The following is a 25,786-nucleotide window of genomic DNA, read 5'->3' on the forward strand; positions in this document are numbered from 1 at the left end:
GTCCAAACTTTGACTGGGACTGTATATATTTAAAGTCACATGACAAACCAATTGAAAGTGAAAATGTTTAATGTTACATACTATTAACATATTGGAGTCATTTAGGTATTTGGAGTCATCTATTCAGTCACTTAAGAATATTATTGGAACGTTAGTAAACTACAGTATGTGTGATATTTTCGCTGCATATTGCCTTTTATCAATAGGTGGAATATAATTGTACCTTCTTGCTGCTTGATGATTTAATTAAGACACTAGATGGAGGTACATACCTATATGTAAACTCTACCTCATAAGAAGACGCATGATACTCTCTGTATATTAATAAATTTCCAAATTGCAATCTTGTTTTTCATTTTTACATTAGGAGTAACAAGATGCATTGGGTAACATATTTTTTTAAAATGTGTGACTATATGATAAATGCAATTGGTAGACTTCCTATTGAGTTTAAACTAGATACTTTTCTAATCAACCTGGCTAACTATGTGGTTTAGGTAGAACAGTGCATTCCATATTGTAACCTAATAAGCTGCATTTGTTACAAACTAACGGTGCAGTCATTACCTGTCTCTCATACCATAAAGATCTTTCTTTAATTTGATTGACGTTGTCCTCCACAAGCCACGAAAAGGGCTCCGGTTTACAATAGAAAGGAAAGGCAAGGAGGGCGAGCAGGAGCAGTTATCCAATGGGATCACAGGTGGGAGGGAGTTTGTCTAACTCGAGTTTTGTTCTAAGTTAGTAGGGACCTAAACGTGTATGATGTCTGAAACTTCTGCACCGTTATTCCACGGGACATTGTATTGGTACCACTGAGAGTATTTGTGCCTGGCTTTCCGTATTCTATATTCCGTATTCTATATTCTATTATTTAACCACTTTTAAGTTTTGGATACACTTTTGACAACGGAGAGGAATTAATATTGGCATGTATTTTTCACTTTTGTAGTTCCTATTCATCAGTAACTGTATTGCGCATATAAACCATAATGCATTGCCGCTCTCATACGATGCGTTTTGCTACAGGGGAGTAGTGGCGAAACTTAATTGACAAGCAAGGGACGTCTTAGCACCACGGATTCATTGCATCCCAAGGATTCAATTACTACATCTAGATACTGGAGAAAATACTTCAGGGTACTCAAACAGTGGAAATATCCGTATAATTTCTGGAATTGCCACGGTGAGTCGCGCACTTTTGGAATACAATGCTTTAGTGTTGGCCAAACTCGAATAAAGTTGATGCATCTTCGGCATGGACTTTTTCTAATAAAAGTGGACTTGGATTTTGACCATGGCGCTCACAGGTAGGGACTTAGGCCGGTTCCATTTGATTTTATTGATGCTATGGACTCTGTCGCAATATTCTTCATCCAGCCAAGTCCGTCAAGAGTTTCAGGTATTGGAGGAGCAACCGATTGGTACCTATGTGGGGACGATAGAGACGAGACCCAGCTTCACTTATCGCTTCAGTGAAAACCACAAACTTTTTGCAATTAATGGCACCACTGGAGCCATTTACACCTCCTCTGTGATTGACAGGGAGATTTTGCAAAGTAATGTCATCAATGTGGTGGTCCTCTCCAGCCAACCTACCTATCCTACCGAAGTTAGGATTGTTGTACTGGATATAAATGATAATTCGCCAGTGTTTCCCGACGCATCAATTGTAGTTTCGTTTAAAGAAGACGCCAGCAGTGGCAGACAAGTGATTCTGGACACCGCTACAGATTCTGACATTGGGAGTAATGGAGTGGATCACACCACCTACAGAATAGTGAATGGCAACGAGCAAAGGAAATTCCGTTTGGATATTACAGTCAATCCTAGTGGAGAGGGGGCATTCTTGCACCTCGTTTCAACTGGAGGCTTGGACAGGGAAATAACTCCCTTCTACCAACTCTTGATTGAAGTGGAGGACAAAGGAGACCCTAAAAAGTTTGGGTACCTGCAAGTAAATGTAACTATTCAAGATATCAATGACAACCCCCCTATGTTTGATCATGACCAATATCAAACTAATGTTTTTGAAGATGCAGCAGTGGGTTCTAGTGTTCTGCAAATAACAGCATCAGACCAAGACGAGGGAGCTAATGCAGACATCAGGTACTTTTTAGATGAGGGAACACCTTTTCAAATCGATCCTAAAGCAGGTACCATCATTATAAAAGAACGTTTGGATTATGAGAGTAAGAAAGAATACTCTATGACTATTCATGCTATGGACAACGGGGTACCTTCTCTGTCAGGTAGGTCAGAGGCCACTATCAAACTACTGGATGTAAATGATAATGACCCAGTTGTGAAGTTTAGATATTTCCCCACCACATCTAAGTTTGCCTCTGTTGATGAAAATGCTCAGATTGGTACAGTGGTAGCCTTATTGACAGTCTCCGATTCAGACTCACCCACAGCTAATGGTAATATATCTGTCTCAATATTGGGGGGCAATGAGCAGAGACACTTTGAAGTGCACACTTCCCCAGTTCCCAACCTAAGCTTGATCAAAGTGGCTAGTGTTCTAGATAGAGAGCGCATTTCCTCCTACAACCTGACTGTGTCGGTATCAGACAATGGCAAACCCATGGCCAGGTCCTCTTTTGCCAGCCTGGTTATTTTCGTGAATGATATCAATGACCACCCACCCATATTCCAGGAAGCCATGTACAGAGTAGATATCAGTGAAGACATTCCAAAAGGCAGCTACATTAAAGGGGTCTCTGCAACAGATGGCGACTCCGGGCAAAATGCCAACCTTCGCTACTCCCTGGTGTCTGGAAACGGTTTGGGCTGGTTTGCCATCAGTGAAAACAGTGGTCTGGTTACCAGCGCTGCTTTGTTGGATAGGGAGGTAGCATCTGAAATAGTGCTCAACATCAGTGCCAAAGACCAGGGGTTGCAACCCAAAATCTCCTACACTAAATTGATAGTCAACATAACTGACGTGAATGACCAAGTGCCCACATTTACACAGAGCATGTATCATGTGTCCCTGGTGGAGCACTCTCCGGCTGGTAGTGAGCTCCTAGTGCTGTCAGCCTCAGATGATGACCTTGGGGCCAATGGAACTATCCGGTTCTCTTTTGACCCGGAGACCCCGTCTAGTGTACAAGAGTTGTTCCGCCTGGAAGTTGTATCAGGCAGGTTAAGCACAGCCACAGAACTGGACAGGGAGGACCGAGGGAGTTATTTACTGTACATCCAGGCTACAGACTCCGGCTGCCCCCCTCTCCACTCCATTGGTAAAGTAAACGTAACTCTGAGTGATATCAATGACAATAGGCCAGTCTTCTACCCAGTCCAGTACTTTGCCAATGTCAAAGAGAATGAACCTTCTGGCTCGTTCATAACCACTGCATTGGCCACGGACCCTGACCTGGGGAGAAATGGCACAGTGAAGTATATCATAACTGCTGGAGACACATCTAAATTTCACATTAATAGTAACTCGGGCAAAATCACCACCCTGGTGCCACTGGATAGAGAGGAGAAGACCGCCTACCAGCTGCAGGTGACAGCAGCAGATGGTAGTGGGCTCCGTTCACACACCCAGGCCATCGTCACCATTAATGTCATAGACACACAGGACAACCCCCCTACCTTTAGTCAGAACGCCTACAGTTTTGTCATGTTTGAAAATGTGGGCATTGGCACAGTTATTGGTACTGTATCTGCCACCACTGTTGATTTGAATACAAATATCACATATTTAATCACCTCAGGGGACCAAAGGGGGCTATTTACTGTCAGTAGTGCAACAGGTCAAATCAAAGCATCCAGTCAGATAGACAGAGAGGAGCAGTCTTTCTATCAACTCAAAGTCATAGCCAGAGGTGGTGAGGTAACAGGCGAGGCCCTCGTCAACATCACAGTGAAGGATTTAAATGATAACGCGCCCCATTTTATTCACTCCACCGAGCATGTCAGTGCAGTGGAGAACTGGCGCACAGGGCATCTGATATTCCAAGCTAAAGCTGCCGACCCTGACGAGGGCACCAATGGCATGGTGGTCTATAGCCTCAAGCAGAACCCCAAAGGCCTGTTCCACATCCATGAGAAACATGGGCTTATCACGCTGACCGGGCCACTGGAGCTCACCACCAGCTCCTACCAGGTGGAGGTCCTGGCCTCTGATATGGGGGTCCCCCTGCTCACATCCACTCTAATGTTAACAGTCAGCGTGTACGACGTCAATGACAACTCTCCCATGTTTGATCAGCTCTCATACGAGGTCATTATTTTAGAGTCTGAACCTGTCAACAGTCGCTTTTTTAAGGTGGAAGCCATCGACAAAGACTCAGGCCTGAATGGGGAGGTTATGTATGACATAGTTGACGGGAACACAGCCGACGTATTTGGGATCTTTCCAGACGGGCAGTTGTATATTAAGGCTGAGCTAGACAGAGAAGTCCAGGACAGATATAACTTAGTGCTGGTGGCCACAGACAGGGCAGTGGAGCCACTAAGTGCCAGTGTCAATGTCAGTGTAATTCTGGACGACGTGAACGACAATCGCCCCCTCTTTAACAGCACTAATTATGTGTTCCACTTTGAGGAAGAGCAGAAGAGAGGGTCGCTGGTAGGGCGAGTGTTTGCAGTGGATAAGGACTTTGGCCCCAATAGTGAGGTCAGGTACGCGTTTGAGACTCAGCAGCCCAACTTTGAGCTGAACGCCATCACGGGGGAGTTGACCAGTACTCTGCAGTTGGACCGTGAGTCACTAATGAGACAGAGAGGCGCCGCGGTGTTCAGCTTTACAGTAGTTTCCTCAGACCAGGGGCTCCCCAAGCCTCTAAGAGACCAGGCTAAAGTGCAGGTATACATCCAAGACATCAATGACAACCCGCCCAAGTTCACCAAAGACATTTACCAGGCCTCCATCTCCGAGTCGGCCCAGAACATGACGCAGCTGCTGAGGGTGTCTGCCGTCGATGTGGATGAGAGCAAAAACGGACTGGTCCGCTATCACATAAAGGAGGGCAATGAGGAGAGCCAGTTCACCATCGACGGCAGCTCTGGACAGGTCACACTAGTGGGAAAGCTAGACTATGAGGCGACATCCTCCTACTCGTTAAAAATGATTGCTGTTGATTCTGGAACCGTGCCCCTCTCCTCCTCCTGTATGCTCAGCATTAGCATCCAGGATGAGAATGATAACTCTCCCTCCTTCCCCAAATCTGCCATATCTGTGGATGTTCTGGAGAACATGAGGATTGGAGAGCTGGTGGCCTCAGTGACAGCCACAGACTCCGATTCGGGTCATAACACAGACATAACATACAGCATCACAGCCACAAACAACCACGGGACATTTAGCATTAGCCCCAACACAGGTAGCATCTTCCTAGTAAAAAAGCTGGATTTTGAAACTCAGTCTTTTTACAAACTGAATATCACTGCAAAGGACAATGGGAGACCACCAAGGTCCTCAACAATTCCTGTGGTCATTCATGTCAGAGATTTCAATGACAATCCTCCTATATTTACCCCTGGTGACATTTTTAAATCCATTCCTGAAAATATGCCCCTCTCTGCATCAGTAATGACAATCACTGCTCATGACACAGATGCAGACATCAACGGACAGCTGGAATACTCCATAGTTCAACAGACACCCAGGGGAGGTCACTTCAGCATTGACTCCAGCAGTGGGCTCATATTCACAAACAAGGAGATTGACAGAGAGTTCTCCAATCTCTTTGAGTTGACAGTTAAAGCCACTGACCAGGCAGTTCCAGTGGAATTCCGGCGCTTTGCCTTGAAAAATGTCACAATATGGGTGACGGATCTGAATGACAATGTCCCCACGTTTGTTTCCCAGAATGCTCTGGTCGCAGAGTCCACCATAGTCATTGGCTCCATCCTCACGACGGTGGTGGCGTTCGATCCCGACGAGGGCTCCAACGGCGAGGTGGAGTACGAGTTGGTGAAGGGGGACTCGGACACGTTCATCATGGACCGCTACAGCGGGGATATCCGCTTGGCCTCACAGCTGGTGCCGTCTCGCCTCATCTACAGCCTGACCGTGTCGGCCACCGACCATGGCTCGGACAGGAAGACCTCCAGGACCGAGCTCGCCATAATCCTCCAGGGCGCCGATGGGCCTGTCTTCTCCCAGCCCAAATACATCACCATCCTGAAGGAGGGCCAACCACCGGGCACCAACGTCATCTCCCTGGATGCCTCCAGCCCCAGAGGCTCAGCCACCAAGGTGGAATTTTTCATCGTGTCAGTCCGCAGCGGCAGCAAGGCCATGGGACGCCTGTTCACCATAGGCCGCCATACTGGAGTGATCCAGACCGCAGCCGAGCTGGACCGGGAACAGGGCTCTGACCTCTACCTGGTGGATGTGTACGCCATCGAGACGGACGCCAGTCATCCCAGGACACAGAGAGCTGAGGTTAGTAGTGCGTTTATTTCTCTTCTCTTTTTGGAGGGCAATGGCTTCTTCACATTGTGGTCGATGGCTTCCAGACAGCATAATTGGAACCCGTACAGCCGTTGAAGTCGTTTAGTGGGATTAAATGAAATGAGATCAAGGTTTCGACTGGAAAACCTGGGAGTGAAAGGAAAATATCCAAGTCGCACATAAAACAGGTATACCTAGTGCATTCGTATGCACATTAATTACATTCCTTTTTTAAAATATATTGCTAAAAGTTCTGTGTTACATAAAATCTAAATTGCCTTGGACATGAGTAAGTAGGCCTTGGTTTTTGGCAAGATAATTGTATTGTTCCAGTTCCCAAAAAGGACTGGCCATAACAATCCTTCTAGCATTTGTCTGTGTTTTCTGGGAAGGGGAAATGAGTGCCTCGTATCCTGTGTTTCTGCTGTGCTCATGCTGTTATGAACTTGGATATTCTTATCAGTGAATAAGAACTACACAAATCAAAACTTAGCACTTTTTCTCTTTGCAGGCATTAATCATCATGGGTTGCTTCATATGATAAAGATCCATGATGAATTGTTCTAGGTTTCTATAGGTAGTAATGGAACACACAATGAAAATATCATGATGAGTTAGTGCAGGTAGACTATATCAGGCCAATATCACAGAGTTTTAAGCCTGAGGCTGTTTTGGTTTAAGGGTATTCCTGTGGTACTCTCCTCCACCACTGGGCCGGGCTCTGCAGGCAATATGTGACCATTAAAATTGCATGACCTCCTAAGACTGTGAAAAGATTTTTGGGGAGAGGAGAAGGGGAAGAAATCTCGGAAGACTGAAACCTAAGCTCTCTATTCAGTTTGCATTATGTGATGCACCTCTTCCCTTGGGGGTGGAGTTAAATCCTCTGAAGTTGAGTGCTGAAACTGTAAACCCAGCTTTGGGTGGTTAAGCCCTAGCCACTCCTCAAATTTGAAACATGTGATTCTATATGCTATATATGTGTTTTGGAAATTTCAACTGGAACCTAGAATTTCATGTTATTACAGGCTTGATGATACGCATTTATAAATTGGAGTTTTCTGAGCGCAACCAGAAAAGATTTTACTGCTGCTTCCTTCAAGAAAATGTGTTTTTTATTATTGGAAGTTGCTTGCAAAGGGCCTATCCTGAAACGCTCTAACAGTATGACAGTAATCGGATGCTTTGACAGTTTTTGTGGATAACACTTCAACCATTACAAATATTGAAATTGAAATCCAATACAATAATCGGTTATTTGGAGGCAAACTCAAATATGATTAAAATCACAGATTTGGCAAAATGGCGTTAAGTCATTTAACTTAATGTTAGTATGGTCAAATAGGGATATCAAATGCTCTCCCGTTTTGCCTGCACCACCACAGATACTAATCTCTTCGTTTGAAAACTCTGCAGTCGATCAGAGAAATAATGCTTAACATATTTCTTAGGTTTTCCATGTACAAACCCTGTTCTCAAAGTCCAGTGACGTTTTATACTTTTTCTGTCCTCTGAGAGATGACTTAAACATACCCCGTGAATGTATAGACACTCTCTTTATTGTTAGTTCTGAAGTGTAATAGCTCTTTGATGGTTTTAAACGACCTTTCCTGTGGGTGATAATGGCCTTTTAGATATGCCCTACTTTACAGTAGTCTCAGGTACTGTACTGCTCAGCGGTGGGACATGCGACAGGCTAAGGTTTTGGGCTTAGACTGATACATTTCAAATAAAAACGTCACTTTTAAGGTCCCTAAAGAGGGAAACGGTTTCACTTTCTCAGCTTAAATCCATTAGCCTTTTATAAGTAGTCATATTGATTATTGAAAAAACTTTGACAGCTGCTTTTCTTGTGCTTTGCACTGTGCACAATGTTTTGGATAGACTAGAAGAAAGAATTCAGTTGAGTATGCCGTATCAATGATTGGTATCATAAACAACCTGACATAGCGCTGAGCTTGCTATGAAACAGAAGTTGCTGCTGACTTGTTTTGAAAATGCCTCTTGGTATCAGATTAAGTGAGTATAATTGCCATTGATTGTTGATTAGTTTTTTTTCCCGTCTTTTGGCATTCAGAGTTTGCTTTGATAGCAGAACATGTTGTAACAACCTGCTTAAGAACATGTTGTAACAACCTGCTTAAGAACATGTTGTAACAACCTGCTTAAGAACATGTTGTAACAACCTGCTTTAGAACATGTTGTAACAACCTGCTTAAGAACATGTTGTAACAACCTGCTTTAGAACATGTTGTAACAACCTGCTTAAGAACATGTTGTAACAACCTGCTTAAGAACATGTTGTAACAACCTGCTTAAGAACATGTTGTAACAACCTGCTTTAGAACATGTTGTAACAACCTGCTTAAGAACATGTTGTAACAACCTGCTTAAGAACATGTTGTAACAACCTGCTTTAGAACATGTTGTAACAACCTGCTTTAGAACATGTTGTAACAACCTGCTTTAGAACATGTTGTAACAACCTGCTTTAGAACATGCTGTAACAACCTGCTTTAGAACATGCTGTAACAACCTGCTTTAGAACATGTTGTAACAACCTGCTTAAGAACATGTTGTAACAACCTGCTTTAGAACATGTTGTAACAACCTGCTTTAGAACATGTTGTAACAACCTGCTTTAGAACATGTTGTAACAACCTGCTTTAGAACATGTTGTAACAACCTGCTTTAGAACATGTTGTAACAACCTGCTTAAGAACATGTTGTAACAACCTGCTTTAGAACATGCTGTAACAACCTGCTTTAGAACATGTTGTAACAACCTGCTTTAGAACATGTTGTAACAACCTGCTTTAGAACATGTTGTAACAACCTGCTTTAGAACATGTTGTAACAACCTGCTTTAGAACATGTTGTAACAACCTGCTTTAGAACATGTTGTCACAACCTGCTTTAGAACATGTTGTAACAACCTGCTTTAGAACATGCTGTAACAACCTGCTTTAGAACATGTTGTAACAACCTGCTTTAGAACATGTTGTAACAAACTGCTTAAGAACATGTTGTAACAACCTGCTTAAGAACATGTTGTATAACCTGCTTTAGAACATGCTGTAACAACCTGCATTAGAACATGCTGTAACAACCTGCTTTAGAACATGCTGTAACAACCTGCTTTAGAACATGCTGTAACAACCTGCTTTAGAACATGCTGTAACAACCTGCTTAAGAACATGTTGTAACAACCTGCTTAAGAACATGCTGTAACAATCTGCTTTAGAACATGCTGTCACAACCTGCTTTAGAACATGTTGTCACAACCTGCTTTAGAACATGTTGTAACAACCTGCTTTAGAACATGCTGTAACAACCTGCTTTAGAACATGCTGTAACAACCTGCTTTAGAACATGCTGTAACAATCTGCTTTAGAACATGTTGTAACAACCTGCTTTAGAACATGTTGTAACAACCTGCTTTAGAACATGTTGTAACAACCTGCTTTAGAACATGTTGTAACAACCTGCTTTAGAACATGTTGTAACAACCTGCTTTAGAACATGTTGTAACAACCTGCTTTAGAACATGTTGTAACAACCTGCTTTAGAACATGTTGTAACAACCTGCTTTATAGAACATGTTGTAACAACCTTGCTTTAGAACATGTTGTAACAACCTTGCTTTAGAACATGTTGTAACAACCTGCTTTAGAACATGTTGTAACAATCTGTTTCAGAACACGTTGTAACAACCTGGTTTATCGCTTGACCTTTCAGTCAATATTGGTCAGGGTGTCTGGCCGTCTCTCTGTCTCTCTGTCTCTCTCTGTCTCTCTCTGTCTCTCTGTCTCTCTGTCTGTCTCTGTCTCTGTCTTTCTGTTATTTTCATTCTCTGCCCTTCTCGCTCTCTCTCCACTCTCACACTCTCAAGCCCACTCCCTTCAGCTCCAGCCTTAATTGTTTTCTTTTGCTCATTGTGAAAATGAATAAAGGATCTTTTAGGAGAGAGCTTGAAGTGCTACATCACTTCTTGCCCCGCCGAAAGCATTGTTCCTTCTGGAAATAAACACTGCCGACCGCAACAGTCCTTCCTTTGTTTTGCCTTCACAGATATAGTGTTGCTCCGCTCTGGCACTGGTTCAGTGGGCTTTGTTATTTTTTGTCTGTGCCAGCGTCATTCACTGACAGATTTAGGGTTGTGTATGGGACCCCCTCCTCCCTGACGGAGGAATAGGGAAGTGGGAGTTGGAGTGGAGAAAAAAAAGACTTGGGATACGTTTCGGATCATCTCACAAACTGTGGAGGGGGGCATCAGCATTCTGCCTGGTGGCCTGGTGCTCCGGTGGCCTGGTGTTCCGGTGGCCTGGTGCTCCGGTGGCCTGGTGTTCCGGTGGCCTGGTGCTCCGGTGGCCTGGTGCTCCGGTGGCCTGGTGCTCCGGTGGCCTGGTGCTCCGGTGGCCTGGTGCTCCGGTGGCCTGGTGCTCCGGTGGCCTGGTGCTCCGGTGGCCTGGTGTTCTGGACATCGCAACAGGGGAATGCAGATGGCTAGGCTAGATAGACAGCTCTTATTAGTGTTTATTTTACTCAGGACAGTGGAGTTGACCCCCTTTCTTCATTATCTCTCTCCCATCTTTCTCTTCCTCACACATTCTTTTTCTTTATTCCCCCTCTCCTCTGCAAGGAACATTTTGTCCAGACAATAACCCTCTACCGTCTTGTATACTTCGAAACAGTTGGAAAAACAGACTGTTTATTAATGTAACCCCGCAGTTAGAAGCATGCTTACTGGACATGAATAGACTGCGAATCAACCTTGAATGTCTTGACATGCATGGTGTCAGTGCAGCACACTTAAACCAGACCTGGGTTCTAATAGTCTTTATTTCATTTGAAATACTGTAGCTGTGCTTGATGAAATGCTCGAAGTATTTGAAAGAAAACAACTACTGTTTGAACCCAGGTCCGATAAACTCCTCAGACTTGAACCGTGAGGAAATGTGATTAGGGCATTAGTAGCGGGTGGAGTGCTTAATGTAGTGTAGATAGAAAAGCACTATGAAACGTAAAACCTCTACAGGCAGGTCAACAAGGTAGAGCAAAGGGCTGCGCTGCCCTGGTACCATATGATATGATATAGAGCAAGGGCTGCGCTGCCCTGGTACCATATGATATGATATAGAGCAAGGGCTGCGCTGCCCTGGTACCATATGATATGATATAGAGCAAGGGCTGCGCTGCCCTGGTACCATATGATATGATATAGAGCAAGGGCTGCGCTGCCCTGGTACCATATGATATGATATAGAGTAAGGGCTGCGCTGCCCTGGTACCATATGATATGATATAGAGCAAGGGCTGCGCTGCCCTGGTACCATATGATATGATATAGAGCAAGGGCTGCGCTGCCCTGGTACCATATGATATGATATAGAGTAAGGGCTGCGCTGCCCTGGTACCATATGATATGGTTGTTGGTATGGGGGATGAAGCGTTTCTGAGGCAAGCGAGACAGTAAATTCACCGGGTAAATTGGCTGGATATGTGTTTTGTTACGGTCATCGCCAGGGTTGTCACAGCCTTCATGGAGTTGATGCGTATGCTGGTCCTCCCATGTAGGTGGTCCTCTCTGAGGTCAAAGTTGAGACAAACAGGAGGCTGTCTCTAAGTGCCTGTCTTTTACGAGACACAAACTATAAACCCCTCCTCACAGGCATGCAGGGAGAAACACACACACACACACACACACACACACACACACACACACACACACACACACACACACACACACACACACACACACACACACACACACACACACACACACACACACATATATACACACACACACACAGCTGCCCTATTCTTTTGTTTTCAGTGTTTTATTTAATAGGTGGATTACAGGGCTAGAGGTCAAGTAGCGTGTTCAAGTTCATACATATTATCTTCCATGCCAAGAAATCAACACTCCAGTTGTCATGCTACCACTTTAAAGCATTCCCCCTGGAAGAATTACTGTAACTATTCCAATAGCAATGCTGTTCCAGTGATAGCATTGTGGGGCATGTCCCCACAACACAGAAGCCACACTAAGCCGTCTCTGTTTACTTGTTAAACTTTCTCTTTATCTCCCCTGGTTTCAAAGCTAGGGGCAATCGTCCCTCACAATGAGCGTTTGTTTAGCAACGATGATACACTCAGGGCTCATGTTGAAAACAAGGCTGTAGGTCCTTATCCAGGCCATGTGTTGCTAAGTCTCTCTCTCCCCCCCGTACTGTATATACACCATAAAATGTGCTGACAAAATAGCAGATGAAACGTATATTTAGCACACATCAATTCAGTAGTTTTATTCATAGAATAGAAATGTCACTGAACATACATGCTATAAGCACTACATTAGGGCAACTAATGTCAACAAAGGGTCAACCTCAGACCACAGACTGACCATATGTTTTAAAACGGTCTTTAAACTCTCTGTCTGCTGCCTCATTCTCCTCCTCCGTTTGACTCGGTCGTCTTCCAAAGAGAGCACAGGTTTTCAGTTAGAATAATAAATGAATGTGGCGAGAGATGTGCACGCTCCAAAGAGCTTGCATGGACTTTATTTTGACTTCTGTGAATTTGGTTGTTTCGCCTCATTTGCAGGTCATTCCTCGTCTTTTCAGCACACATGGTCCGAGCACAGAGGCTGATCTAGTATCAGGTCCACTGGGAATGTCCTGCTGTGTTGGTCTATGGAACAAATGATCAAACAACAACAGGGCCATAGGCTTACTGGGTAACTTTGAATAGGATTGTCTTGATTGTCTAACTGGTGTAGGTGTAAGCTGTTGTTAGCATCCAGCCGATATAGAAACTGGTTCAAGCTGATAAACTGTGTCTTCAGGTGTTGTTTACGTTCTGTTATTAACATTACACTCACATTATTATTGTGTAGTAACAGGATAGTAATGTAGTCACCTACAATGTGGTTATTGTAATAGCTATGCTGCTCAAGTCCACTAAGCTTGACTGGTCTGTAAAGGAACTGTTACTGTAAATCTTGTCCAATTCCAGCAAAAAAGATTCCACTACTTGGACTAGTAAAAATTTAGTAGTCCGAGAAAGAGAGTGTGCAAGGGAGATTGGGGAGAGGTGGTGGGGCGGTGGGAGGGGTGGATTTTGGCTAATTTTCAATGCAGTAATAATTGATCCCAGCTACGGAATGATTTGTTCTACACGTGACTGACACTGCAACACACACACACACACACACACACACACACACACACACACACACACACACACACACACACACACACACACACACACACACACACACACACACACACACACACACCTCCCCCTAGGCCTCCATTGTTTTCTCTGGACAAAACTACACTGCATCTCCATTTCATATTGAAAGAAAAACGCTCCTGTACTTTTAGAGATCTCGATTCCCAGACCCAGTATCATCAGCACCTTCCAGGTGCCATTAAGTCACGCCACCACCCCTGTGACATCAAACGAGTTGGGGGAAAGAGGATGTGAGTTTTTTTCAAAGTCTAAACCCCCTCCTCTTTTCTTTCAGCCTGCAGTTGATAGCCTTCCTGTCCCAGGAAGGCTATCTCCCGCAGGCAGACAGATAATTTAGGAGCGGAGAGAGAGATGGAAAGGAGGGAGGTAGAGAGGAGGGGGGGGGATTGAGGTTTGAGCTGTGGGAGAGGGCCAGAGTGAGCTTCAGCAGCGTCAGGCCTGGAGACAAGGAGAGAGAGACTGGTTCCAGAGAAGAAAGTTCATGTTATTGTTGTCTTCCCTCTTATTTTAGGAGTTTTCCATCAAGAGGGGAAAAAGGTGCAGAGCAGTCTACTGTATCCTGGCTGTGTCAGAAGGTTTTGACGGTGAAGGGTGATTTAAGCTTTACCTGTTTTTACAGTGTTGGCAGGTGTTTATTTAAAAATTATGTATGGAGTAGTGTGTGTGTGTGTGTGGGGGGGTGCATGTGTGCTTTGAAGCATCTCTCTAAATTCACTTTTTATTACCTTTCATTATACATGCACACCAGCGTGTAACTGAATAGTTATGGCATGTTTGGCAATTGATAAAAGAGGAACTACTCTTGAAAATATGTTGGCCTTTTCATATGACAGAAGTAATGCTCACTAAAGATAGAACATATTATGCTATATTAAAAGTGAGCTGAATCAAGCAGACAACTTTGGCTCATGAGATATTTTTCAAAAGCTATTCTCCCAAAACAAGTTTGTAGTCTCCCAAGAGTTTCTAAAGAAGATTTTAGAGGATGGCCAAATGATTTACATTGAAAAATGGAGTTAAGACTATTTAAGACTCAAAACAAATGGATTGAATTCGCACGGCAACAAATAAACCTTGCCTTAATAACAAAACAACACTTTTGTTTACACAATTCTAACTGACATCTCCAGTTTGAGTGAGAAACAGAGCTCTCCTCTCGGCCATTTTGGTGAGTGCAGCCTTTTTCTCCCCCCTCTGGTAAGGCTGCCTAATTGAAAACATCTGGGTGAAGCACTTTTTTCGGGGCAGCAATGTTGGGGCCAGCCAACGTGACTCAGGCTCTCATTCCTGATTGGGTACCTAAGCAGCTCTCTCTGAGCTTTGTTGTCAGGCAAAAGTTATGCTTTTATTAAACCAGACGATATCACAAGGAGCAAAGGGAAACTTTTTACTGTTTGTGCTCCGTATGTTAGGACACAGAAACAGTTCCTCTGTTTTCGATTACACACGTTGACATTGTGCTATTTCTTTTTCCTCTTCAACTTTTCCTATTGCTGGAGTGGCCTAGTTAGACCAGCTGTATTGTATCTGATTCCTGTGCGTGTGTGCGTGTGTGTGTGCGAAAGCGTGCGAATGCAGGTATGTTTATCACACTTAACAGAGGTTGTTAACTCAAGAATGCCTTATTTTTTGGCCAAAGGAGCATGCAATGTCCAACAGACGAAATATGCTGGCTGAAGCATTGTGTTCTGATATCGCCCCTGTTGATATGAACTTCCTAATGAAGTTTGCTCTTAATGGAATTAGTTTCCCTGGACATCATGCACTGTAATCATACATTGGGAGTAGTTTCCCTGGACATTATGCACTGTAATCATACATTGGGAGTAGTTTCCCTGGACATTATGCACTGTAATCATACATTGGGAGAAGTTTCCCTGGACATTATGCTCTGTAATCATACATTGGGAGAAGTTTCCCTGAATATCACTGTAATCATACATTGGGAGTAGTTTCCCTGGACATCATGCACTGTAATCATACATTGGGAGTAGTTTCCCTGGACATTATGCACTGTAATCATACATTGGGAGTAGTTTCCCTGGACATTATGCTCTGTAATCATACATTGGGAGAAGTTTCCCTGAATATCACTGTAATCATACATTGGGAGTAGTTTCCCTGGACATCATGCACTGTAATCATACATTGGGAGTAGTTTCCCTGGACATTATGCACTGTAATCATACATTGGGAGTAGTTTCCCTGGACATTATGCTCTGTAATCATACATTGGGAGTAGTTTCCCTGAATATCACTGTAATCATACATTGGGAGTAGTTTCCCTGGACATTATGCACTGTAATCATACATTGGGAGTAGTTTCCCTGGACATTATGCTCTGTAATCATACATTGGGAGTAGTTTCCCTGAATATCACTGTAATCATACATTGGGAGTAGTTTCCCTGGACATCATGCACTGTAATCATACATTAGGAGTAGTTTCCTTGGACATTACTGTAATCATACATTTGGAGTAGTTTCCCTGGACATCATGCACTGTAATCATACATTGAAAGTGACCACATACTACTTATATATCTCTATCTAGGGGTCTGTGCTGTTGGTCCTAACTTTCTGGACTTGCTCTGTGGTAGAACACACAGCAGAAACCTACAAGTGGGGGATACAAGTCCCAGTGCATTCAGTCTGTGTTATCATTCTGTTGCTGCCCCTCCATTGGAGCCAGGTGGTTGATGAAATCAGGCAGAACTCCTTTCTAAAGGATGGGATGTCCTTTACTTTATAAACAGACACATACTCCCATTGCAGTCTAGTTTCCATTCTGAGTATTGGCATGAAATGGATTACATAATTTTAAAAAATGAATATGATTCTAGCAACACATAAATGAGATAAAGGCCTTTGTCGCCTCACTCTTGGCTTGATAACGAGTTAAATCCCGTGAGGGAAGGTGATGAACATTCACACTGCAAAGGGTCAGGTTGCCAGTGAATGTAGCAACATTTGGCTTGCCTTGGCAGAGCCTGCAGCATTAGCGGAAGCAATGTTCCTTGGCAGCTGAACCACTGTGCCAGCTGTGTGTGTGTGACAGGGCCCTACAGTGCTGGAGACTGGCAGACCAGAGCCTGATCTCCCCATGGCATCTTTATGCGTCTGACGTGTGACAAGGCTGACACGCTGTTAATAATGATGTGGTTATTACTTCCCATCATGCCTCACTGCAGGCCAGCCCATAAAACAGCTCTGTGTGCTCCTTTTGTTTCTGATTGGTTGCCCATAGAGCAAGTAATATTGTCATACGTACATCACATTATGGTTCTACTCAGGCCCAGGTGCTGGGTTCAACATTATTTATTTTAAGTTCCATTTTGATTTCGTAAAGTTACAGGCAATGCACCTTTATAAACTCAGCAAAAAAAGAAACGTCCCTTTTTCAGGACCCTGTCTTTGAAAGATAATTCATAAGATCAAAATAACTTCACAGATCTTCATTGTAAAGGGTTTAAATACTGTTTCCCATGCTTGTTCAATGAACCATAAACAATTAATGAACATGCACCTGTGGAACGGTCGTTTAGACACTAACAGCTTACAGACGGTAGTTATGAAAACCTAGGACACTAAAGAGCCTTTCTACTGACTCTGAAAAACACCAAAAGAAAGATGTCCAGGGTCCCTGCTCATCTGCGTGAACGTGCCTTAGGCATGCTGCAAGGAGGCATGAGGACTGCAGATGTGGCCAGGGCAATAAATTGCAATGTCCGTACTGTGAGACGCCTAAGACAGCGCTACAGGGAGACAGGACGGACAGCTGATCGTCCTCGCAGTGGCAGACCACATGTAACAGCACCAGCACAGGAGCGGTACATCCAAACATCACACCTGCGGGACAGGTACAGGATGGCAACAACAACTGCCCGAGTTACACCAGGAATGCACAATCCTTCCATCAGTGCTCAGACTGTCCGCAATAGGCTGAGAGAGGCTGGACTGAGGGCTTGTAGGCCTGTTGTAAGGCAGGTCCTCACCAGACATCCCCGGCAACAACGTTGTCTATGGGCACAAACCCACCGTCGCTGGACCAGACAGGACTGGCAAAAAGTGCTCTTTACTGACGAGTCGCGGTTTTGTCTCACCAGGGGTGATGGTCGGATTCGCATTTATCGTCGAAGGAATGAGCGTTGCACCGTGGCCTGTACTCTGGAGCGGGATCGATTTGGAGGTGGAGGGTCCGTCATGGTCTGGGGTGGTGTGTCACAGCATCATCGGACTGAGCTTGTTGTCATTGCAGGCAATCACAACGCTGTGTGTTACAGGGAAGACATCCTCCTCCCTCATGTGGTACACTTCCTTCAGGCTCATCCTGACATGACCCTCCAGCATGACAATGCCACCAGCCATACTGCTCGTTCTGTGCGTGATTTCCTGCAAGACAGGAATGTCAGTGTTCTGCCATGGCCAGCGAAGAGCCCAGATCTCAATCCCATTGAGCACGTCTGGGACCTGTTGGATCGGAGGGTGGCGGCTAGGGCCATTCCCCCCAGAAATGTCCGGGAACTTGCAGCTACCTTGGTGGAAGAGTGGGGTAACATCTCACAGCAAGAACTGGCAAATTCGGTGCAGTCCATGAGGAGGAGATGCACTAAAATACTTAATGCAGCTGGTGGCCACACCAGATACTGACTGTTACATTTGATTTTGACCCCCCTTTGTTTAGGGACACATTATTTAATTTCTGTTCCACATGTCTGTGGAACCTGTTCAGTTTATGTCTCAGTTGTTGAATCTTGTTATGTTCATACAAATATTTACACATGAAAATAAATGCAGTTGACAGTGAGAGGACATTTCTTTTTTTGCTGAGTTTAAGTCTTCACACCTATAACAATCATATTCTGAAAATCCGACAACTTAAAGTATTACAATTATTTGTACATTCTGTAGATTAAAGGTGCAATATGCAGAAATCGCTCCGCCATTTCCTGGTTGCAAAATCTCTAATAGTTCGCCTAATTTCAGTTTATGTGACAAAACAAGCAAGTATTGTGTAGAGAATCATTGTACTATCAAAACCGCTGTGAAATATACACTGCTCAAAAAATAAAGGGAACACTTAAACAACACAATGTAACTCCAAGTCAATCACACTTCTCTGAAATCAAACTGTCCACGTAGGAAGCAACACTGATTGACAATAAATTTCACATGCTGTTGTGCAAATGGAATCGACAACAGGTGGAAATTATAGGCAATAAGCAAGACACCCCCAATAAAGGAGTGGCTGATGTTTTGGTCACTTTTGAATGCTGGCGGTGCTTTCACTCTAGTGGTAGCATGAGACGGAGTCTACAACCCACACAAGTGGCTCAGGTAGTGCAGCTCATCCAGGATGGCACATCAATGCGAGCTGTGGCAAGAAGGTTTGCTGTGTCTGTCAGCGTAGTGTCCAGAGCATGGAGGCGCTACCAGGAGACAGGCCAGTACATCAGGAGACGTGGAGGAGGCCGTAGGAGGGCAACAACCCAGCAGCAGGACCGCTACCTCCGCCTTTGTGCAAGGAAGAGCAGGAGAAGCACTGCCAGAGCCCTGCAAAATGACCTTCAGCAAGCCACAAATGTGCATGTGTCTGCTCAAACGGTCAGAAACAGACTCCATGAGGGTGGTATGAGGGCCCGACGTCCACAGGTGGGGGTTGTGCTTACAGCCCAACACCGTGCAGGACGTTCGGCATTTGCCAGAGAACACCAAGATTGGCAGATTCGCCACTGGCGCCCTGTGCTCTTCACAGATGAAAGCAGGTTCACACTGAGCACATGTGACAGACGTGACAGAGTCTGGAGATGCCGTGGAGAACGTTCTGCTGCCTGCAACATCCTCCAGCATGACCGGTTTGGCGGTGGGTCAGTCATGGTGTGGGGTGGCCTTTCTTTGGGGGGCCGCACAGCCCTCCATGTGCTCGCCAGAGGTAGCCTGACTGCCATTAGGTACCGAGATGAGATCCTCAGACCCCTTGTGAGACCATATGCTGGTGCGGTTGGCCCTGGGTTCCTCCTAATGCAAGACAATGCTAGACCTCATGTGGCTGGAGTGTGTCAGCAGTTCCTGCAAGAGGAAGCATTGATGCTATGGACTGGCCCGCCCGTTCCCCAGACCTGAATCCAATTGAGCACATCTGGGACATCATGTCTCGCTCCATCCACCAACGCCACGTTGCACCACAGACTGTCCAGGAGTTGGCGGATGCTTTAGTCCAGGTCTGGGAGGAGATCCCTCAGGAGACCATCCGCCACCTCATCAGGAGCATTCCCAGGCGTTGTAGGGAGGTCATACAGGCACGTGGAGGCCACACACACTACTGAGCCTCATTTTGACTTGTTTTAAGGACATTACATCAAAGTTGGATCAGCCTGTAGTGTGGTTTTCCACTTTAATTTTGAGTGTGACTCCAAATCCAGACCTCCATGGGTTGATAAATTGGATTTCCATTGATTATTTTTGCGTGAAAAAAGTATTTAATAAGATTATTTCTTTCATTCAGATCTAGGATGTGTTGTTTAAGTGTTCCCTTTATTTTTTTGAGCAGTGTATTTTTCATAACCAAAGATATTGTATTTTCAGCTGTTTGAAGCTGGTGAACAAAGCCAAAAGTATAAGACGAAAAAAATTCTACTTAAGAACGGAAAGCATAGAAATAACATGCACAGAACAGATCTACCACTTCTTAGACCTCCTTTCAAAAAGCATGACAGATCTATAACTCACATTTCTATGTGAATTTGGTTGGGTCGCCCAAAAAGTTACATAATGCTTCTTTAATAATAGGAAAATGTGTGTTAGTGCTAGGTCAAATAGCACAGACGTGGTGAAAGGCAAGTTATCCAAAAAATAGCCCCAGACCTTCCTCGGTGCAGAGATCACACTGTTCCATATATCATTCATATTCATTGGCTGTCTTCATTGGCTGAGTATGAGGCCTGGCCATAATAGTAAACAGATTCAGATTTGTCTTTGAAACCTAATCTCTATTCACCAAGATCATATACCATCCTACTGTCAAGATACTAGTAAGTAAACCAAAAAGTGGTTGCCCTTGCTTGATGTCTTGACATTATTGGTCATATGGAGTCAATCAGAGAAGGCCATTTCTTTCTTCTGACAGTCAAATGCCCTGTCTGACCACTGCATTAGGTTTCATAGCAGCTTTGCAGACACTGTACTGTTTGGCATTAGGGACATGGTGACTCTGGTGCTTCTTAAAATCTGGATTTGTAGAAACTTGTTTGCCTCTAACATTTGCAAAATTAAGAAGGAAATGTTTATTAGTCTTAATCTTGGACATATGGTTTTGACTATGCTGTTGTCTTGATCTTTTCCCCCAATTCACTTACGCTACTGAATATAACATTGAAAGGAATTATGACATGGAAAGCATTCTGTTCGCAACTCTGTTGTGATGTAGGCTACTACAATGCTTGGCTAAGTATAAATTATGCACAAATTATGTAAAGAACAAGCAGTGGATAGAACCCTTCCACCCCATTTAAGATCCTCTAGTCTTCAAAAAGCCCTATTTTCCCTGCTCATTAAGCGTGCCAGTCATCTGATGTCCCATTCATATCATTATGACATAAATTAGCCTCTCTGATCATTATCCCGTCGTTGTTGTTGTTTTTCCACTCTGCATACATCAATTCGAGTACCACTTTAATTAATTTCTTACCTAAATCAGCGCTAATAAAAATACTCCCAGGATGATTCATTTAGGGTGGTATGATTAGCACAAGCAGTGAAGATCAGAAGCTCTTGTTGATCCTTCGCACCAACTTGGATTCATCCTCCCCCTCAACCCCCGCCCTCTCTCTCCATATCTTCATAATAGTCTATTCCGCAGTCTGGTTTCATTCTTTGCGATTACTAGACCTCCATCAGAGTTGGATGGAAATGAGGCTGGCTCTCCGTCGCTGGGGATTTGCTGGTCGGATGGATGGATGGAAAGATGGAAGGATAGAGCCTCGTCTGGAGGTCTCCTCTCCGGGTCTGTGGCTCGTTGGCCATTGAGAGGAGATTACATAACCCCGCCGGTGGTTGTAAAATGCCGGCCGTCCTGGCAGACACCAAACGGGACTCACAGGAGTCCTTTCAAACATCACTATTGTTAGCCAGGGATTATGCTTTGAGTTTTATCCCATTAAACACTGTAATGGTAGACATTTTCTGCTTAGGATCCAGAGATTTCTTTGGGCAAAGAATGCCAGAATGTTTTAGAATCAGTTATCGACAATCTGTAAATTAGTAGCAGGATTAGGTATTGATATGTCATTCATTTTTTTCTTCCAGTTATAGAAATCAGTATTCCTGCTTGTTTTCCACCAAATTCAATGACGTGTTTTATTTACAATATGTGATAATATCGACCGGAAAGAAAACATTGTTGTAGAATTAGCTTTAAGCCTCTCTAAAGTTGTTAGGAAATGACAGAAGTAATTTAGTATTGAATGAAGAAGTAATTTAGTATTGTTCTTAAAGCAGTGGGAAAGGATGATTTTCTTAACTCCAGACTGAAAATTTAATTTTACATTTAGGTCAAATTCTTCACATTTTCAGGAAATACATTTTTTCTTAAAGTGAGCAAAAGGAGTCTCTTTTTTTTTATTTTTTATTAAACTCTGCCGTTGACATGGCTTTTCAAAGTAATGCTCTTAGCAGGTCATTAAGCTTTTTCAGAGTTTTTCTGTAAGTTTGCCCAAACACTAAAACCCTGTGTCTTTCACTTCTGATTAGTTACACTTTATTAAAGTTGTTTAAAGTTTAGTGGACTGAATTTTCCATCTTTTCTAATGTTTCTATGGTCACAGTGAAATAACCTGCATTCAGGCCTCTAGGCCATCTTTTAAATGCAAATCCTTTAAAAGTAACTGTGTAATTCTGTGTATTGGGACTCTCCCGACTTGGCTGCGAGAGATAGTGTTTATTATATAAGGCAACCGCGGCTGTTTTTCTTTCTGTCTTCTTGATCTGACAGCAATTGACTAAACCAGCCCTTAAAGCGTGACAAAAACTTGGCAAAATCTTTACATTTATTTTCCTTTTTTCTTTCACTGTTGCACTTTCCTTGGATGGGCATAGGTAGACAAAAGCTGTCTCTTCCACTTGATTGGGTCATAAGGCTGAAGTTAATGTGTGGTTGAAAATTGTCTTAACATTCCCTGCATTTTGTTTTCCTCTTCTGGGGAAGCCAGGAAAACTATGTCGAATCAGCCACAATCAAATAATTTACGGTGAACTCACAGAGAAGGAATTAATGCATTTTATATTGGGCTGCAGGGCTGGGCGAACTGCCCCCAAACACGTGAGAGAACCCCTCAGTCACCCACTTCACAAGGGGAGTGGGGAAGCAGGTCATTGACTTGATTTTCATGGGAAGGCTGGTTCGGCCATTCAGATCCTGATAGGTCCAGTATTGACAGCCTAGGAGAGGGGAGTGGAGCATGCCACCTTCATTGTACCATGGTTTGCTGAGGAAAAACAAGAGAGGCCCAGAGACAAAGCACTCAATGGGAACAGTAGACCCTGTGTCCCCGCTTCTGACTGCTGCTGGGGCTTGTGTCTCCCATTCGGCTGAAGTGCTACTCTCCTCCTCCTCCCTTCCACTCCCCTAACCTTCTCCCCCCTTTTCACTCTGTCAAGTGTCTGCAAAGGTGTTGCAGTCTCTCTCCCTGACACCGAATGCAGAGGTTGTTTGCCGCCCACATTTATAGGGGACTTCTTTAATGAACCTGTATGGTTCTCAGGCTGGTCATGCAGTATGTGTAGCTGTACTCCTTTCTCTCAAATATCAGCAGTAGTTTCCAGTGACTTACTGTTACAGAGAAACAGTTGGGCCCCCCACTCACCATCGCTGTAGTTCAGTAGTCTGGGTGAGGGATATCAGTTCAGGCTTATCAGTCTTTGAAGTTAAGTGTTAGCTCTGTTTTCCCTGGATGAAAACGTTGGTTGGCTATGGGATGTGGGCCAGGACTTCTGAGGGATGGAATATTATCTAGTTGATGTTTTGATGTTTTCAAAACACCATTGAATTATGAAGTATCTTTATCTGATAAAAAATACAAGAGTTAGATATATTCTATAATATACACTCAGTTGCCGGTTTATTAGGTACACCCATTTAGTTCCGGGTCGGACCCTCCTTTGCCTCCAGAACAGCCTGAATTCTGAGATGATGGGATTCTACAAGGTGTGGCATTCAAACGTTGCTCAATTGGGATCAAGGGACCTAACGTGTGCCAGGAAAACATTCCCCACAACATTACACCACCGCCACCAGCCTGTACCGATGACACCAGGCAGGATGGAGCCATGGACTCATGCTGCTTCCGCCAAATCCTGACTCTGCCATCAGCATGACCCAACAGGAACCGGGATTCGTCGGACCAGGCGATGTTTTTAGCTGGTAGGAGTGTAACCTAGTGTGATCGTCTGCTGCAATAGCCCATCCGTGACAAGGAAAAGGAAAGGAAAGGAGGATATCTAGTCAGTTGTACAACTGAATGCATTCAATTGAAGTGTGTCTTCCGCATTTAACCCAACCCCTCTGTAAGGATAAGTTGTGTGTTCCGAGATGCTGTTCTGCAAACCACTGTTGTACAGTGCTGCTATTTGTCGTTTTCTGGCCCATCTTGTTAGCTTGCACGATTTTTGCCGTTCTCCTTCGACCTCCTTCGACCTCTCACATCAAGAAGCTGTTTTAACCCACAGGACTGCCACTGACTGGATGTTTTTGTTTGTCGCACCATTCGGTAAACCCTAGACACTGTCGTGCGTGAAAAGCCCAGGAGGCCGGCCGTTTCTGAGATACTGGAACTGGTGCGCCTTGCACCGGCGATCATACCGTGCTCAAAGTCGCTCAGGTCACTCGTTTTGCCCATTCTCTAATGTTCAATCGAACGATAACTTAATGCCTCGATTCTTGTCTGCCTGCTTTATATAGCAAGCCACGGCCACGTGACTCACAGTCTGTAGGATCAAACCATTTTCGTGAACCAGGTGGTGTACCTAATAAACTGGCCAACACCAGAAATACTTTGTTATTGAAAAATAGCTTTATAATGGTGTAGAAACTCGATACAATTGTAAGAAGTTGCTCAGTAACTTAATAGTTTTGTACTCAATAACGACATTATCCTGTGATGTGTTTGGCTTCTAATCTCACATGCTGCGTATGTGTTCTGGTCAAACAAGGATTAGAAGAATGGCGGGACAGTAAACAAACAGGGAGAGTTATGAGATTATAAGAGATGATAAGGGATGAGGAGAAATCACATGATAACATTTATTTGGAGGTGGGGTTTTCTTAGGGTGGGGGGAAAGAACCACCACAGTGTGGGTTGAACTCTGACCCATCCTGACTGGGCTTCCGACCTCTCGGTACACCCTTTGACCTTTTTTAGTGCACGGGCCAACCCAGGAAACTGCTCTTCCCCCTGACAACTAATCAACACAGACCCTATTCCCTTGCATTCCTTTCACTCATTTGGTTAAAGTTATTACGAGCCAACTGATAGTAATTAGAGGCCATTGAAAAAGTCAAATGTTTAAAGAGCAATAATGTTTGGAGAGAACACACCACATGCTATTTCAACATCTTGGGTCCCCGTAGTCACGCACACACACATCACCCCCCTACTTCCACCCCTCACTCCCACTCTGTCTAAGACAGGGGTTCTTTTGAAGTGTGGATTTTCTGGAGAAGTTTTTTGCACCCCCCCATTGATGTATCAGTCCTGGCTTTCATATGGGGATATAGTTCTCTTTATTTGGTCGTGAGCTCTTTATCCTAATATACTGTATCAGGGAGTGCTTCCCTCTGCTATGTAAGGATTGAGAGGGCTGGTCATGTGCTGGGCTGATTAAGAAGTTGGTGGTGACCTAAGGTTAAACCCTCCAAGGAGGGGGGGACAAAAGCAGAATGAATCAAGCAGTCTGAGGGAGACGCTAAAAATGGGTCAGACCCAAACTTCCATGGAAGAAGTGAAACTTTCCAGGACACGAGGGAGTCATCTTACCTGCCACCTTTGTTCTGCTCACTCTGTCCATTACTTGGAAAAAATAAACTCTCTTTTGGATAATACCATTAACGCTAAACCTCAAACCC

At 44.1% G+C, this 25,786-nt stretch overlaps 1 protein-coding gene across 1 annotated transcript in view; it reads left to right on the forward strand.

Moving 5' to 3' along the window:
• The first annotated feature begins 729 nt into the window (after nt 1-729).
• The window catches only part of LOC106604622 (protocadherin Fat 4), a 98,447-nt gene continuing 73,390 nt past the window's right edge, over nt 730-25,786 (forward strand). The window contains exon 1 of the mRNA XM_014199440.2: nt 730-6,403. Coding sequence (XP_014054915.2) covers nt 1,298-6,403 — 5,106 coding nt within the window. The 5' untranslated portion in view covers nt 730-1,297. The remainder of the gene's footprint in view (nt 6,404-25,786) is intronic.

The sequence above is a fragment of the Salmo salar genome, chromosome ssa05 (assembly GCF_905237065.1).
Source record: "Salmo salar chromosome ssa05, Ssal_v3.1, whole genome shotgun sequence".
NCBI lineage: Eukaryota > Metazoa > Chordata > Actinopteri > Salmoniformes > Salmonidae > Salmo > Salmo salar.